This window comes from Danio rerio, chromosome 23 (genome assembly GCF_049306965.1).
Source record: "Danio rerio strain Tuebingen ecotype United States chromosome 23, GRCz12tu, whole genome shotgun sequence".
Lineage (NCBI taxonomy): Eukaryota > Metazoa > Chordata > Actinopteri > Cypriniformes > Danionidae > Danio > Danio rerio.
In genome coordinates, this window is record NC_133198.1 from 17,426,350 (window position 1) to 17,443,783 (window position 17,434).

Consider the following 17,434-nt stretch of genomic DNA (forward strand, 5'->3'; position numbering starts at 1 on the left):
GCATTGTTCTCAAAGATTGTTTAATCAGGGTTTAACTCCTGATGTATTCAGTACACAACTGGTCCAATCATTCAAACAATCATTAACCCAGAAACAGTGAAAAAAAAATCTTCATCGTTTCCTAAACGTTTGCTTAATGACCGTCTAATAGTTACAGTTAATAACAAACAACAAGCTCAGCTTATTTGCAGTGTAAGTCCTAATAAAATCACACAACAAACTAGTTGATCTTCTGGTCCTTTTCAAGAATGCTGGCTCGGATACAAATAAAATCGAGCTACCACTTAAAATCCCCAGTTTTCACTTAAAAACAAAAAAAGGTTGCAGTGTTGTCTCAAACTCAGTGTAGGAAAGCATATTACTTACTTTTCCCAGAAGTGTAGTCTGATCCTACACAACCAGCAAAGACTTTCCTTCCACTATATTTCTGCAGTCTCTGTCTGTGAACAGCTCAGAATGCTCCAAGCACAAGACCGTCTCTTTGTGAACCTCAGACTGCAGAAAACACGCGCACACACACATTTCACCTTCGTGCCGGCTCTAGTGTGCCCAATATCAGCTACACCTTTCTCTGTCAGTCTTTTTTTTCTTCCCTGTCTGATGTCCTGTGTCCTTGTGCAGCCGGCTAAGGTTACGTCCTGCGGCGTTTGGCTCCTCCGGGACTGGAGGGGTTGCTGGAGTTCATCACCTTCTCCACGGCTCGGCTCCTCTTCCTTTTTTCCCCAGTCGATTCCTTCATCCCGCTGCCCGACTCACCTGAGGCCCCCTTCTCGGCCCGCTCTTTCTCTCGGCCGCTGCTCGATCTCTCCGACGTCTTCACGGAGGAATTGCTGCCTGACAAAGGGAGAAGGAGAAAGAAAACAAAGAACACAAGCAATTAATAACATGATTTTAAAAACATGCATAAAAAAATTCTCAAAGTGACAATTCCATCATTTACTTAACACTATTTCCAAACATGTTTCTGTTGAACACCAAAAAATATATTTTGAAGAATGTTAAAAAACCAATTCCACTGACATTCATAGTAGGAAAACTAAATTAGGGTATATACAGAACTTCTTGAGTTGAATTTAATACCTTTTGCAACCTTTTTTAATACCTTCAAAAAAAAATTACTACCAGCACAACTTGCAACTGTAGTGGCGTAAATGTAATATATTTTCTAAATTGAATTTTGCAGATAACATACCTTGATTGCTCCCTCTGCTTTACCTAAATGTGTCAGTGGGCCTTTATCCATAATTTATAATCACTGTCTTATACGTCAATAGCAGCTCTTCTAAGAACAGTTCGGTAGGGTTACGGTTGTTTCTTCACTGAGCAGCAAATGTACAAAAATGTAGTAGCACCCACCAAAAAGGAGCACCACTGCAAATTGTATATTATTGGGTTTATTGCACTTGAAAACAACATCAATAAGGACTGACAAAAGCCAGAAACAACTATCTAACTAATTCTGTGATGACTTAATATTTATGCAATAACTCCAAAACAAAGGTCTAATAATTATAAAATATTAATGATGAAGATAATTACAATAATACTAACAATCAATTGCATTTCTCTTATTATGCTGCCTTGAATGTGCTTGAATGTAAATTATCTGCTATAAAAAGTCTGACTATTACATTATGAGAAATAAATTTATGGTTTGCATCAAACAAAAATGATGCATTGCAGTAAGAAATATTTATTTTGTGCTGCTGTTTTTATATGCATGTCAATATAATATATAATATTTCTGCTACAAAACAAACTAAATATTAAAAAAATCATTCAATTCAAGGCTGAAAGCAGTCATCAGATATTAAATAGAAAAATAATATACATCTCAAGAAAGAATGGACAAAAGGAAGTCTCACTTTTATCACTCTTTAAAAGTTTTGTTTGGGTTTGTGTCATTATAAATGCTGTCTCGTTATGCGCTCATTTACAGTTTTCTGTGTTTGTGGAAAAACAGCAGGCGAGTCAGGAAACCGGGTTTACGAGGATTCTCGCCGCAACACCGCTCTTTGTTATGAGCCACATCAGTTTAAACTCAGTAAAAGCGAGCTTCTTTGGCGATGATGTGTCTTGTTAGATTATACATTTTTAGCAGACATTTGCGCTAAACAAGCAGTGAATAACGCATCAAGATTCAGGCAATTTCTTTGAAAACACTCGATTGATCTCGGCTGGCGGATTAACATTCACAACATAATCGCTGTCATCGGTACTTTTCACACTTCCCCCGTTTGCATTTCCCACATTCTCCACATAAGCTCCCTGTCATCTGGCAGCGGAAAGCAGTGATTGACAGCTGATATAGCACCAATTTAATCGTGTTCTTGCAGGCGTGGCTATAAGCCTCGCGGCGGTTGCCAACTAGAGGCCTAGGCCAGTCTTTAAATCTTGCGTCCTCCAACCTGAGGTCCGAAAACTTGCATTTCTCAATGTTTTAACTTAATTAATGAATCAGAGGCGAGCTCGCCTATATGGTTGGCAGCAAGCCAGCCGGTTACCCTGCGGTTTGTTTCAGTGCGTGCGCAAACTCCACCTCACGTGACCGCGCTCAGGTCCTACTCTCAACTTATAAATAAATCCATGCAAAATTTAGAATAAAGGCCTTCACTTGACACAAATTGAAAATGTATCTAAAAAAACTATGCTTTACTTTAAAATGGCCTTAACTTTGGCTAATTTTATTTAATACCTTTTACAACCCCGCAGACACCCTGTAAATGCTACGAAAGTCAATGTTCAATGCTTTCCAACATTTTAACATATTTTCTTTGATGTTCAAAACAAAAAACAAAACACTACTAAATGTTTGTAACCACTTGAGGGTGAATATTTTTTTAATTATTTTTGGGCTTAACCATCTCTTTTAAATGTTTATTTTAAAACATCTGACCACAATGTTAAGTTCTACATCACAAGCAGATACAGGCAGATTAACTCTATGGTAAACAGAGAAGAAAAAAAAGTGGAAAACATAAGCATTAATTACTTTTTTTTTTAAAGGGGAGATGAAGCACTCAGTCAAGTGTACATTATTATGTACACTTTAATTGAAATATAATAAACAAATTCGATTAATGTAACCATTTAGCTGAAAACTGCATGTTTTACTATAGCATTTAAACCTAGGGTGCCACCATCTTGGAATATCGCCATGTCTGACTTCACGGGGTTGGTTCTGTTCCCTCAGCTGAACAGATACAGCCGAAGTAAAGCACTGAACACCGAGACTGTAAAGCCTAATTTAACCCAATGCGTGAAATTGTGGACGTAGAGCTGGTGCAAATACAAGCATCAGATGTGTGTCTAATATAAAAATATGTTCATTCTATTCTTCTTTTTTCCCTTTTTAATTATAGAGTGTTTGATGCGCTTTGGTTCACACTCCGTATTATGCTGCCTGACTGGGTTTCAAACATGGATTCAACAAGGTCCGGTGCTGACTTAATGGGAGTGGGTACTTTGACTTTTCACTACTACAGCCCCTCACCCCTTTTCGTATTCAAACCAAACTAAGATTGGCTCGGTTTTTTACACGGCAGGTTTTTTGTCCTTCATACATTTTGAGAGATCGAGTTGATCAACTTGAAAAAGTAATGTCTTGACATAATCCACACAGATGTGATTTAGTAAAGTGTGAAGTGTTGCGTTTCAAATGTTGCAGTAGTCTGAATAAAAACCCCTCGTCAGGCAGCGCTGGAGCAGCGTGAGAGAGTGGACCAAGTCACATCAAACCAAAGGTATTAAAAAAGAAAAATACACAACTTAAGACAACTTAAATGCTTGTATTTGCACCATCTCTGCAATGCACGTCCACAACTTCATGCATTGGGTTCAATCAGGCTGTCCAGTGTCTGTGTTCAGTCCGGTACTACTATGTATCCCCCCAACTTTGTCCAGTTTCACACATGCTCCCACTTCACCAAGCCAAAATGCGCAAACATGCGGTACATGTGAAAACATCATTAACATATTACTTGCTGCGTTTAAAGTGCTTAACTTATTTAGTGTGATGGCTGAGCCTGTTTCTGTGAGGAAAACGCGGTTGGATTCTTGACAGGATTAACCGTAAATCATCTTCCACTGTCAATAAGTGTGAGCCATAGCATACTTGCTTTTGATGTATAATGCTGCTTCGCAAATCAAGTTCGCAGAGCCCCGATGGTGTGGTTGAATTGAACATTGAGTACGTTTACATGGACACCAACACTTTAATAGGAATTGCTAAAATTAAGACAATACTTTGACTAAAGAGTCACCACATAAACAGCGATTTTTGCTAACCTTAATCTCACTAAACTCATACTGAACTAAACAGAAATGGAATTAAGACTTGGAATGTGCATATATTAGTGACATTTTTAAAGTAGACACCGCAATCAAACTATTACCGTCATTTAGGACTTTTCTGATAAGTTCTGCACAAGCGACTGTCAGTAATAGCCAATGCACACACATCGCAAAATGCGGAGGTTTTTTCTTTTCATTTGACTTTAGTTATTAAATTCCATAACCCTCTTTCACCGGTCCTTACTCATATGCGTGTAATACCCTGGTTTGTAAAGGGGGCATGAATGAAATGTTCATGAGCAAAAGTGAACTGTCGAACAACAGTTAAAGTCACCCAATATTATGGTTGGGTATCGTTTGGGTTTTTTCGATACCGGTGCTAAATTAAAATTAAAACATCAATTCATATTTTATACATTTGAATTGCATTAATATATTTGTTTTTATCATTTGTTTTGTTAGCATAAATGCAAGATTTGCATTATGCTATTAACATTACATTAGCTTACTACTAACCTGTAAAAAGGCTGTCATCAAAATCACCTTTTTTTCTGGGTTTGGGGCTTGTGACTTTTACATGGACATTGTTGATCTAATGATTTGCCTTAATCTGAATAAGACAATAATATGATTCAGGTGTTTACATGAGTTGCTTTTTGAATGTTACATTCATGATTCCCAATTACGTTACAGCACATAGATCACTAACATCACTGTGTCACCTGCATAATGTTTACTCTGCAGTTTGTGTCGGTGGCCCCTTTAAGATAATCAAACATCACGGTTTATGTAGTAGACTCATGATCAGAGTATTGTCTTAATCATATTAAAATCAGAGTATTGGTGTCCATGTAAACAAACTCAAATAATGTGTCAGATGATGTCACAAGCTGTCAAAGACAGTCCTTTAAGTTGATTCCATGAGCCCTTACATTTCATGAGTTTGACATGTTTCTCTCTTACACGCAACTTTTGTAAAACATCTACTGCATGTTGGTGTGTCAGAATCCTTGCTTTTAAAATATAACCATACTGTAGAATGCTTAGTTTAAGCAAATTAGATAAATGCGATCATGCGTGTTAATGAAGTGAGTCGCTCGCAGCATGCGCCGTACTGCACGCTTTGCCTTTTATAAGCTACAATAACAAACGCTTGACATTGCAGATAATCGTATCCCTAAAAGCTGTTTAGAATTAAACATTTAGAGATAGTGTGACACATCGCTTACTTACGTGTGCCTTTAACGCACTCTTTTGTGCTTCTTAAGGGCGTCAGCGGATGGGCCGTTCAGAGCCGCGGCACGGCATGCACATGACCACACCAGACCACACCAGACGTGCATTCGCATATTATTTAAAATGAAACTATTCAGATGGCACTCTGTGGCATGGCAGAAATATGAACAGTCATGAGTTGTGCCTGGGCATCGCGGACAGCCGCTGACTTGCGAATTTATGGCGCTGTCGCCGAGCGGCGCTTCTGGAGCGCGACCTGCTTTACGTTCTTCTTGCAGCACTGAAATTAGGCACTGAAATTGATATGCTGATTTGATCCGGTGCATACCAGTTCCAAAGGTACCGGTGCCATAATAACACCGGGTTTCGGTACCCAACTTACCCAAAATTACAGGAAACTCTTACATGAAAGCACTTCACATAAACACCTTAATTATATTATTGTCTATTAAGGCAAATAACTAGATTACAGGTGTCCATGTAAGCATAGTCAGTAGTGTCTCCAAAGTTAGTGTAAGTTCCAGAAGGGCATCCTGCTGATTTGATTCAGAAGGGCACTTTGTTGTCAGACGATTCACCGGTTTTACTTTCATTCACAGTCATTCATTTAAAAATTAAAATAAAATAAATAAATAAAAAATAAAAAAACATAAATAAATCACCCGGTCCATTTTATTTGTATATGTATTACTCGAACGCATTAACTCAACAGGTGCCTGATAGTTAGATGTGGAGCTAACATTAATTACACAACAAACTAGTTGATCTTCTGGTTCATTTCAAGAATGCTGGCTCGGATACAAATAAAATAGATCTACCACTTAAAATCCCCAGTTTTCAATTTAAAAACAAAAAAGGTTGCAGAATCAGATTTATTCTAGTGAAAGCATAAAAACCGTCATCATAATTTACCCTAGGTCTAAATGCTTCCGAAAAACATGCAGGTTTTTTTTTCTAAATAGTTACATTAATCGAGTTTGTTTAATCTATTTTCATTCAACTGAAAACCAAATGTACAAAATAATGTAAACTTGACTGAGTGCCTCATTTCCCCTTTAACCCTTTTATGCACTACATGGGTCTAAAGTGACCCGTCTAAGTTTATTTTTTATATTTATTTTATAGCTTGTGCATCAAAGGGTAATAACCTTCCTGCATAAATCAGCAGCAACCTTGATCAAACACAGGTGTATTTAATTATCAAGTGCAGCTTTAGACACTTCAAAGTTGGTTTAGTTGTGTTTGATAAAGTTTGGGGCTAAACTCTGCAGAGGGTTGAGCACCCCTGGTCTACAAATTATTTAGATAGTTTCCTTCATGCTGAATTCAGACTGCATGATTTTAGCCCTGATTTTGACTCGCTGACAGGTTTTGAGAAATTGCAGATGAATGCCTGAAATCACAGGCAAATCGGTGAACTATCAAAGATGCGATCTGAGAGAATCACATGAATCGCATTTTATGAGTCGTCGACACCCATTAAATATTAGTGGGTGGCGGTTTTGGGTGTGGCTTAGTGAAGGGTCAATTGTCTCATACAATTTTCATTTCAGTTTTAGTCATAAATAATTGTAGGCTTGACATTTATAAATAGGGTTTACAGTAAAATTCAACTACAATTTGTTTAACTTATTGTTTTTTCTTTACCTTTTCTTTTCTACAATTAAATTGAATATGACTTTAAAGCTTGTAAACACTAATTTATATAGCATATTTTACATTAAATCTGATTAAAAATGAAAAGGGCGCTTTCACACCTGCCTCAGTTAGATCGGTTGAATCGCACTAGAGCTTGTTTTGCTGTTTGGTGCCGTTACTTTGTGCAGTGGACCTAATGTGGACCAAACACTAAAGTGGTTTATTTGTGGTGAGAACACGATCTGAACTCAAATTACTCATTGCATTTTTGTGCTACACCAGCTATTGTGTTTAGCTGTGCTATACGTTAAAAGATGAGGGTAAGTATTTGTTTTAAGAACAGCTGGTACCTTGCAGACAAACTTCTAAAGTAACTTGTGATGCAGTTTCGCCATTTGCAGTGCATTAAAACACTCTTTTCAAGCTGCATCCATGCTTCATTCACAAAATTTATAGTTTGTATGAAGTGATGCACACAAATTACATACTGTACTTTTGGGATTATTTGTGCGTTAATTCTAACCAATCGAAAAGCAGTTTAGAAAAAGCGCTCGATGACTAATCTAGCCAACAAGTACAACTGTCACATGACTGCATTTTGGTTTGTTTCAACTGGTTAGGACCAGAACAGTGTGGTGTGAAAAGAAACCAAAACCACAGAAAATAAGATTTATTTATAGCCCTTTGTCCAAAACAAATTAACTAAACCAATAAAAGGCAGAAATAAAAAAAAAAAACTCTTCAATACAAACATCACTTCAAGTCTACCTCAGAATTTTTTCAAAAAATGCTTTATGATCGGCATGGATCACTGCAAGCAGAGGGAGGAGTGGGAGTGGCCACCAGAGCAGGGGAAAAGAGGGGCACTTGTACGAATATAGGCGGTGTCTGAATAGTGACAAACTCAACTGATAAAAGACAAAGTCCGCCATTCTCCATTTCTCGTACAGCTCTCCCAACAATATTGCTTGCTTCAAACCAACAGCGTGGCTGTATCTGTCGTGACAGCACCGCAGGGAAAAATATGCAATAAACCCCATGGATAATGGAAACAAACACATACAACCTGTGCCATGCGCAGATGCGGACCCAGTCATTCATTGGGTCTCACAGATTGGCACGTCTGCCTTGCCTTCGAGCACATGCTCTCATGAATAATTTAGAAGCAGAGTCTTCACATAGGATAAGAAAACTCTGCAATAAATAATAATGAGAAACCGAAGCGTCATCACTTCACTAGCAGATTCGCGATACGTCACCGATTTTAATTCTGCCTCTAAAATTATTTTAAACCAGGAGATGAAATTTGTTCAATTTTTTAAAAAGTACTCCAGGGTGTCTTAAATCTTTGGTAATGTAATATTGATGCAATGCAACACAATCAGTCCTACTTTTCAGGAAAATGCAGGTCCACGCAAACATTAAAGACAGTGTTCACCCAAAGGAAAATATACTCAAGAATGTTGGGGAAAAATTTGTTTGCAGCAACTTTGGATGTCAATGGCTGTTTTTTTTTCCTGCACTTTTCAGAATATCTTGTTTTGTGTTTAAAAGAAGAAAAAAACAGTTTAAAGCACAGGTGTAAAGCTTAGTTCCTAGAGGGCCGCAACTCTGCACAGTTTAGTTCCAACCCAAATTAAACACATCTGAACAAACTAATTGAGACCTTCTGGGTTGTTTGATATATTACAATTGTAACAGCATAAACAGCAACACTTGCACAATCAATACCCAGCTGATTCAGTCGTTTCATAGCGAGATAAAAAAAAAAAAAGAGCACCGCGCTTCTTTTTTCCTTGTCAATATAAAAGGCAGTGAGGTGCGCCTCACATTTTTGAAACGGAAAATCACGTTTGCTGTGATCGGCCCCTTAAAGGGTCACGAAACACCAAAACACATTTTTTGATATTGTATATGTGTCCTACACTGCTAAAAACACTATAAGGACACCTATATTTCACTAAAAAGTGTAAATTGGTTGTTTTTGCGTTATTTCAAGCAAATTCGTACTTCCGGTTTGAAACTAATTTTTGAAGCTGCGTCACGGTCATGACATAATAGCGTTGTATTCCAGCGTGCAGATTGGACATCTGTGCCAGAGTGTGTCTTATTACGTCTTACAGTGTGCTGCATTAATGCATGAGTAAGGCTTGGATCAAACCAATCAGCGAGCTCTATTGTGCAACTTCATTAATATTCATTACTGTCATAGTGTTTAGACGAAAGAGACGCCACGTTGTGTTGGCAAAACAAGCGTGAAGTGTTGCTTTTATAGTTTGCTGCCGTTAAGTTTTGTTTTCATTTTCTCTCTGTGAGAGCTCAGCTGGAGTCACGTGTGGATTAACAGTGTACACGACGCTCGACAACAATAACTTGCATGTCTAAGGAGGATTATTGTTTACCTGAGAGTTGTTCTCATCTGCAAACGCTGGGATCCGGATTCGCTTTAGTCTCCTCTTAATAAAGACGCGGCTCTAGTTGCTGGTGATTGTCCTGTCTTTACAGATTTGGTAAGTGAGCGACCAGTGCTCTTTGTTTATTCAGTTTGTTCGTATCGAACCAAGTTAAGTATTGCACAGAGTGTAAACATGTTAGCACTACAACCAAACTTTAACCTCGTGTAGGATTTTCACTGCATTTAGTGACCGGAATAACACACGCGGCTTTCTGACGCTACCTGCCGAGTGCATTTAAGTTTCCGGGAAATGCGGAGGTTTTTTTTCTCTCATTCGCCGTGCGGTATCAAACATTGCATGAAAAATACATGCTTAGAGCAGTTCCTTGAATCAAATATTTTGTTTGTCGCAAGGGACATGAATGAATTCCCTGAATGAAAGAGCCAAACTGCAGTTAAAGTCCACCATTTATTAATTTGGCAAATAATTTGACTACAGATGTCCATGCAAACACAGTCACTTTGTCCCCTGTGTGTGTGGGTGGGTGTGTGTGTGTGTGTTTTGACTCTGAAAGTCACCCCACCCAAACAGACACTCCTCCGACACTCCCCCCTAAACAAAGCTGGACACGGCCACTTTTCTGACTTTTTCCAAAGTAGAGGTGTGAAAACACCCTGCTGAAACGAGGGGGCTTCATGGCCCTTTAATGTGCAACTGCAACACATTATTTGTTACTCGCGGGACAATAACGTATGACGACACGTGCCTACAGACATATTTGCCAAAGAAGCTAAATGGAAGAAGAATATTGCTGTTTGATACCGACGAATTGATGTCAATCCAGCGCTGATGCTGATAGCCTCCTGGATTTGCATCATAACAAAACAAATTGGCTTTAGCTTTCATTTTACAGCTTATAAAGCATGTATGCAAATCAATGCAATATCATATTTAAACAACAAAACGGTTTACAAAAAGTCAACATATGTGCGCGTTGACATTGTCTTTTCATCATGCAGCGCACGCACTTGAACCGCGAGTGAAAAGGGAAAATATAGACTATATAAAATACATAATCTTTAAAATAATGAATTCTATTTAAAATGTAAAAAGGTTTTGTGATATAAAAATGGCGGGGCATTATATAAATGCGTATTTTTTGTGGAGCGAGCAATTTGAGAAAGACTGCTATTTTTATTTGTTGGAAGACAAAAACATATGATTGGAAAAAAAAGCCTATGCCTGTTTTTAAAAAGGATTCAGTCAATGTTTTCATTTTGTAATCTAAATTAATAAATTAAGTAAAAAATTATTTAGGGCATGCCTATTTATTTTATACATTTTATTCAGTTTATTTTGTTTTTCTATGGTGTTGGAAACACTGCAGGTGCGTGAAGATGCTCTGTTGTTATGTTTTGTTATTAATATGCTACCATGTTAAAATAAATTAGTATTTTAAAATGCAATATTTAATGTGTCAGACACAAAATAGACATGTAATTTTTTTTCTATTTAATAACAATGTAATATTTATCTGACCAGTTAACCGTTAATATCCTATTAATGTGCGGTGGTTGTCGGTTAGCAAAATTAACTGAAATGAGCACCACTAATTTGATGCCTAAAATTATGTCAACAAAATGAATAATCACGTTCTACTCTAAAGTTTCAAACTAAAGGTCAAAGCCATGTGTGCTATTTCCCTCAACCTTGCTACATTTTTGAAAAACTGTTGAACCATTTTGAAACACCATTATCATATAAAGCTGTTGCTTAACAAACCCGTCAAAACATGCCAACATGCTTCCCACCACACATACAGAGAATAACAGACTAGGGTGCACATAAAAAAAAGACAAAAGAGAAAGAGAAAGGAGGACAGCGAGAGAAAGACGGAGAGAAAGACGCACATGGTCAGAGGTCTCTGAAGGCTGTCTACAGAGGCCTCTGGTAATGAGCTGGCCTGTACTGAGCTCAAGCTGGAGTTTTGGAACAGAGCAAAACGTTTTCTTCTGTCCATACCTCGCAAAATCCTGGCCAGCCATACTGGGACCCAGACCTTTGAAAATGAGACAGAAATGACCAGTGTGAGCTTCACTGAGCTTCACGCCAACGAGAGAACGATCCAGAAAAAAAAAGTAGTAGTAGTGATGCAATGACGCAGATTTTAATAGACGGTTTACTTAAAAAAAAAAAAAGAGAGAGAGAGAGAAAGGGGGCAAGCAAAAAGAAAAGGGTGACTAGATGAGAGAATAAAGAGAGTGAAGGAGAGAACCTTCTTCATGGGTTGCAGGAGGGTCGCTCTCTTCTTTGAACTCCTCTTTCACGTCATCTTCAGATCCCACTTTACCTACAACAAGATTTGAATGATCACTAAAAACAAATATGTCAGCTGGGAGTTAAAACACTGAAAACTAAGAGGAGCCCACCTTCCTTGACGTCCTGTATGATCTCTTCTGGAAGCACAAAGCTCTTTTCAGAGTTTGGAAATGGAAGTATTTCTGATTCATGCTGTGGCAACAAAATTAAATTTGCTGATTAAATTTGAGTGTTGGATAAAATAATTGCAGCAAACAAATAAAAAAGTAGACAATTGACCCTTCGCTAAGCCACACCCAACAACCGCCACCCACCAATCGTGGCTTAGCAACTGTAGCTACTTGCAGGGGCTCTGTCAAGCTTTCGAGCGAGTATATATGGATTGTGCAAATCTGATACCCGGTATCCTTAAAAGTTTGGACGGGATGGTGGAAATTTTTCCCTTTTCAAAACCTAAAACCCAAGGGGAGAAATGCCAGCGTAGATCAAGCTGTGTGAGGGACGCTAAAGGAGCGGAGCTAAGTCGCTTTTGTTTTGATACTCCTGACACATTCAGTCATAGATGGACGGCAAAAACTCACACACCTTTAACCCTACACAGATCTAAACTGTACTAAAATACAAAGCAGGTTATGTTTCACAGCTGTCTTATTCCTTTTTTTTTTTTTTGCTCAATATTTTGAGTAATGCTCCGTTTAAGCCTTCGCTATAATGTTAGTAACTTAATCATACTAATAGTGAATAGGTCATAATGACACGAGTTATTGATCCGGAAAATACTAATCTGCAAAATCTGTTTACTGAACTTCATATTTCCATCTTATTTCAAGCTAAATCAACAAAACAAACAGAGATATTATCACAAACTGAGCACTTGCAATCAATATACTTTACCAGCAATTATTCTACCATTTGGAACAAATCCATCAGTTTCCCCTTTCTGGTTGTTCTTTCTATGAATGAACTATGTAAAAGCACTGTCGTGCGTGTTTCCTCGCCAGTTAGTAACGCTATATTTCATTGCACAACAATTAATCTATCAGGGTTTTTGGCTAAAAAATAGAGAAATCACGGTTTTTAGTTGTTATTATTAGATTATTTTAAAATTTCACCTCTCCTGAGGCGGCTAGGCTAAGCTACCTTCAATTTTGATTGAATTATTCTCTAATTGGTTGCCTATTATGCCGTGAATATAACCCTGTATTGCATACGGCAGTCCTTTTTTGTCTGGCTCTCTCGGATATCTCACTTGTTCGCCAAAAATGACATTAAATCCCTGGCAATGTTTGACACTGGCGCACACACATTGAAAAAGCTGTGCCAGGCACGAAAGCTTGACAGGCGTAGCAACAGTAACTAAGGAGGGCGGGGCTTAGTGAAGGGTCCATTGACATGGATTGTGTGATAGGGATGGGAGGATAACCAGTTTCAAAGTTTACCACGGTTCAGAAAAAATAAATAAATAAATCAAGGTTTTAGAACCACAAAAATGTTCTGTTATACCATTCCTAAGGTGTATGTAAGATTTTAATCTTAATGTGTTTTTTATGTTTGTAAAGAAATCTTTGTTTTTGAAACTAATAAACACAAAATATTACAAATGTTGCAAATAAAGTAAAATATAGTGTTCAATGGGGAAAAAGGTTGTCATTTTTTTACCCAGACATTTAAAAAGAAATTATTTTAGAGCAGTAATCACAATACCGTGAAATTTTTATCCAAGGTTATCATGCCGTCAGAAACTTATACCAACCCATGCCTATTGTGTGATATCTGAGACTCCTGTTAAACTTGTGCATGTTAACCCTAAAAAGATATTTATTTTGTGATATTTTCAGCTGACGGCGACACAGTGGCGCAGTAGGTAGTGCTGTCGTCTCACAGCAAGAAGGTCACTGGTTCGAGCCTCGGCTGGGTCAGTTGGCATTTCTGTGTGGAGTTTGCATGTTCTCCCTGCGTTCACGTGGGTTTCCTTTGGGTGCTCCGGTTTCCCCCACAGTCCTAATACATGCGGTACAGGTGAATTGAGTAAGCTAAAATTGTCTGTAGTGTGTCATTGTGAAATAGTGTGTGTGGATGTTTCCCAGAGATGGGTTGCGGCTGAAAAAACATGCTGGATAAGTTGGTAGTTCATTTGATATATATATATATATATATATATATATATATATATATATATATATATATATATATATAATATATATATCAAAATACATGCTTGTGTGTTTTCCAAATTATATACAGTTGGCAAAATAAGTATTGAACACATCAACTTTTTCTCAGAGAACATATTTCTAAAGGTGCCATTGACTTGATGCGATTTCGGCTTCTAGCGATCATGAAAAACCATTATTCGAGATAAACGATTATTCCATTATTTACCGCCCCCTTTCCAGTTGTAAACATTTGTTGCTCTTAAAAGCGCGAACTAAACCACATGCTCCTGTGTGTGATTGCGGCGCGCACACACAGTCACATGCAATCGGTCAGCATTCGCACACTGTGACGAGCAGAGTGCACACACATCTAAAGTCATTAACGCAAGTGTTTTATGTTCAAATAGGTGGCAAAACGCTGTGTTTAGTGATTATTCCTATTAATCCTCCTTTGTGTAATAAACAAATGAGATGAGGATCAAAAGACATGTGAAAGCGAAACCATTTAAGTGACAGCGTGCAATTTCTACTGCCGTCTGTTTCGATCAGTATTAATCAAATCAGACTGAAGGACCTTTGTAGCTAAAGTGTTTTTCTTACAGTGAAGATGCTTAAAGCACAGTTTGTTTCATATATTTATTCTATTGTATTTATTTTTCTTTCCTTTGCAGGGAGGAAAATAACTATATATACAGTTGAAGTCAGAATTATTAGTTCTCCTGAATATTACCCTTTTCCTCCCCAATTTCTTTTTAATGGAAAGAAGATTTTTTTCAACACATTTCTAAACATAATAGTTTAAATAACTCATTTCTAATACCTGATTTATTTTATCTTTGCTATGATGACAGCACATAATATTTGACAAGATATTTTTCAAAATACAAACATTCAAATTCAAAGTGCCATTCAAAGGCTTAATTAGAGTCATTGTAAAGTCACTGTATAACAGTAGTTTCTTCTGCAGACAATCAAAAATATATATTCTCTAAAGGGGCTAATGATATTGAGCTTAAAATAGGTTTCAAAATATTTAAACCTGCTTTTATTCTAACCAAAATAAAACAAATAAGCCTTTCTCCAGACGAAAAAAAATTATAAGAAATGTTGTTAAAATTCCTTGCTTTGTTAAACATCATTTAGGAAATATTTATAAAAAAATAAATTCTATGGAGCGCTAATAATTTTGACTTCAACAGTAATCGTTTTGAATCATCGTGATTACAATTATGACCAAAATAATTGTGATTATGATTTTTTATCAATAGACAACTGTATTTCTTGTAATAACTAATATTAAAAAACCTAGCAAATGTAGCTAAACATACTGCTGAAAACTAATGTTAAGATATTAATCAATATAACGAGATCTTACTGTAAAGCATTACCTATTATTATGCAGATAGTATAGTTTTATAGCACTTGATAGCAAAAAAATAGGTAAATCTGGTTTTATATTCGCACATATAATGTTTACCACAACACTTTAAATATTCGGTCTAAAATCACATGTAAATTTGACTTAAAAATAACATTAGCACTATTTATTTGACTGTGAACAATGTTAATAATAATATTTGATAGTCATTGGCTCCAAATATGATTTCTTTATTTAGAGTTTACTGAAAATGTATTCTTAAGGGTATGTGTAAATATGAAACCAACTTTACCTCAATCAAAAAAAAAAAAGACTATTGGAAAGTGAGACCAAATCTTAATGTACATTGCATGAAATGAATCAATTGCACTAAATAAAACGGAAGCATTGGTCTTACCAGAGCCTGCATGTCATACATAGTACTCAGGTGATCCCAGATGACTTTAGATGACACCTGTCTGCCGATATTTTGACTGAACTTATCACGAATACAGATCATGTGGAAATGACGATTCACCCCTACAAATGAGAAACAGATCCACACTCCTTACAGCACAGAAAACCCCTTTGTGTTTTTGCAAAGTTAGCCTAGCCGTGATGCTAGCCGGCTAGTTAGCAGACGTGCTAATGTTTGCTAACATCACAAACAAACCGCTATACCCCAGCCATAATCACATTAATAATATATTAATAAAGTGTAAAAAATGTAAAAGTTCACAATAAATCTCAAATCTGTAATGTAAGTTACATGTTATGTTAAGCTATGTTAAGTTAGTTACTTTGTCATTTAGCAATTGGTACTCAATTAAGCTCACTAAAGCATAAATAAAATCGCTTTAGTTACATTAATTATAACGTAATTCAGTATTGTAAAGTATGATATGTATCATTTAATTGAAAGTATTACTATTTTTAGATCAGTAAAAAGCAAACGGAGCAAATGTTTCTGTTTATGATGCTGTATTGTTTCACGTGTGGAGTCATACATGGAGATAATGGCCTATTAATTCACATCATTCAAGCATGAATTCATCTTACCTACGGGTTTGTGACCGAGCATGGCGTGAAAAAGACACACTTCGACTTCCTGACTCCATACAATCGATTCTTCGGCTGTACAGACGCCAGTTTCTGCGGGTTTTTCGTCTGATGGCACAGTCTCCGCTTCCCCCATGTTTCTGCAGTCTCGCACACACACTGGTGCTAACGTTAACCCAGTTCATCACAGGAACCAGCATCACCAAACGAGAACGAACACACAAACACACGCACGCGCACACACACACACTTTGTGCAGTCTCGTATTGACCTATTTGCTAAATTAATAAACGACAACAATAAATATAATACATTTGAATACATAAATAAAACTATCATTATTATGATAATGATTTTAGCTTCCCTACAGTCTTTTGTTTAAAAAGGTTTGACATTTGTATGTTATTATTTATTATTTTATTTATTTTTATAATGTTTATATATTTTTTATTTATTAAATTAATAAAACAAATTGTTTGTTATTTAAAGCTATATTTGTTCGATAATAATATCAAGGTTTGCTCATCTAGTTTTGTTTTATTTATTTTGTATGTCTCTTTTGCTTCCAGTTAATCTTCTGTTATCGTTAAAGGTGCTGTGTAAGTTTTGACTCCTAAAACATAAAAATACCACATGTTTGCAGATATAACATGCTAAATGAATTCTTGTTTATCTGAAAAACAATGCTGAAGTCGATATTCTACTTTAAAAATATGTTTTCCGTGCCAGTGTTGTATCGAAATCTTATATAAAGCTTTATATATGCACACGTGATACCCTCTATACATATGCGCACATGATACACTCTATACATATACATACATGATATACTCCATACATGTGCACACACTATACAGTACATACTCTACACTAAAATTATACACTCCATAGATATACACACATGATCCACAGATGAATAAGCCATGTCAGGGTCTGGGATAGAACCCAGGTCTTTGGCATTAGAGGTGAGGCACGTAACC

At 36.7% G+C, this 17,434-nt stretch overlaps 2 protein-coding genes across 16 annotated transcripts in view; both read right to left on the bottom strand.

The window, feature by feature from the left end:
- eef1a2 (eukaryotic translation elongation factor 1 alpha 2) overlaps window positions 1-763 on the bottom strand; it is a 49,613-nt gene extending 48,850 nt beyond the window's left edge. For 6 of the 13 annotated variants that reach the window (XM_073938271.1, XM_073938268.1, XM_073938269.1 and 3 more), the window contains exon 1: window positions 367-637. The gene's annotated coding sequence lies outside the window, so the exon portion shown is untranslated. Of the gene's footprint in view, window positions 1-366 lie in introns of all 13 variants that reach the window. The other 7 variants (XM_073938259.1, XM_073938260.1, XM_073938262.1 and 4 more) reach the window with 3 other exon arrangements.
- mrgbp (MRG/MORF4L binding protein) lies at window positions 4-16,612 on the bottom strand. Of its 3 annotated transcripts, none has more exons than XM_005161991.5 (6): window positions 16,455-16,612; window positions 15,814-15,935; window positions 11,993-12,074; window positions 11,839-11,913; window positions 11,586-11,622; window positions 4-834 (listed from the first exon to the last, which is right to left on the bottom strand). In XM_005161991.5, the coding sequence occupies exons 1-6, from the start codon at window positions 16,588-16,590 to the stop codon at window positions 753-755; spliced, it is 534 nt and encodes a 177-aa protein (XP_005162048.1). In that variant the 5' UTR covers window positions 16,591-16,612; the 3' UTR covers window positions 4-752.
- Between the last annotated feature and the right edge of the window lie 822 nt (window positions 16,613-17,434).

Coding starts and splice junctions, on each gene's coding strand:
- mrgbp (XM_068216709.1), bottom strand. CDS start 16,590: ATGGGGGAAGCGGAGACTGTGCCATCAGACGAAAAACCCGCAGAAACT. Junction 12,075..15,813: donor TGTATGACATGCAGGCTCTG/GTAAGACCAATG, acceptor TTGTTGCCACAG/CATGAATCAGAAATACTTCC. Junction 11,914..11,992: donor CATACAGGACGTCAAGGAAG/GTGGGCTCCTCT, acceptor ATCTTGTTGTAG/GTAAAGTGGGATCTGAAGAT.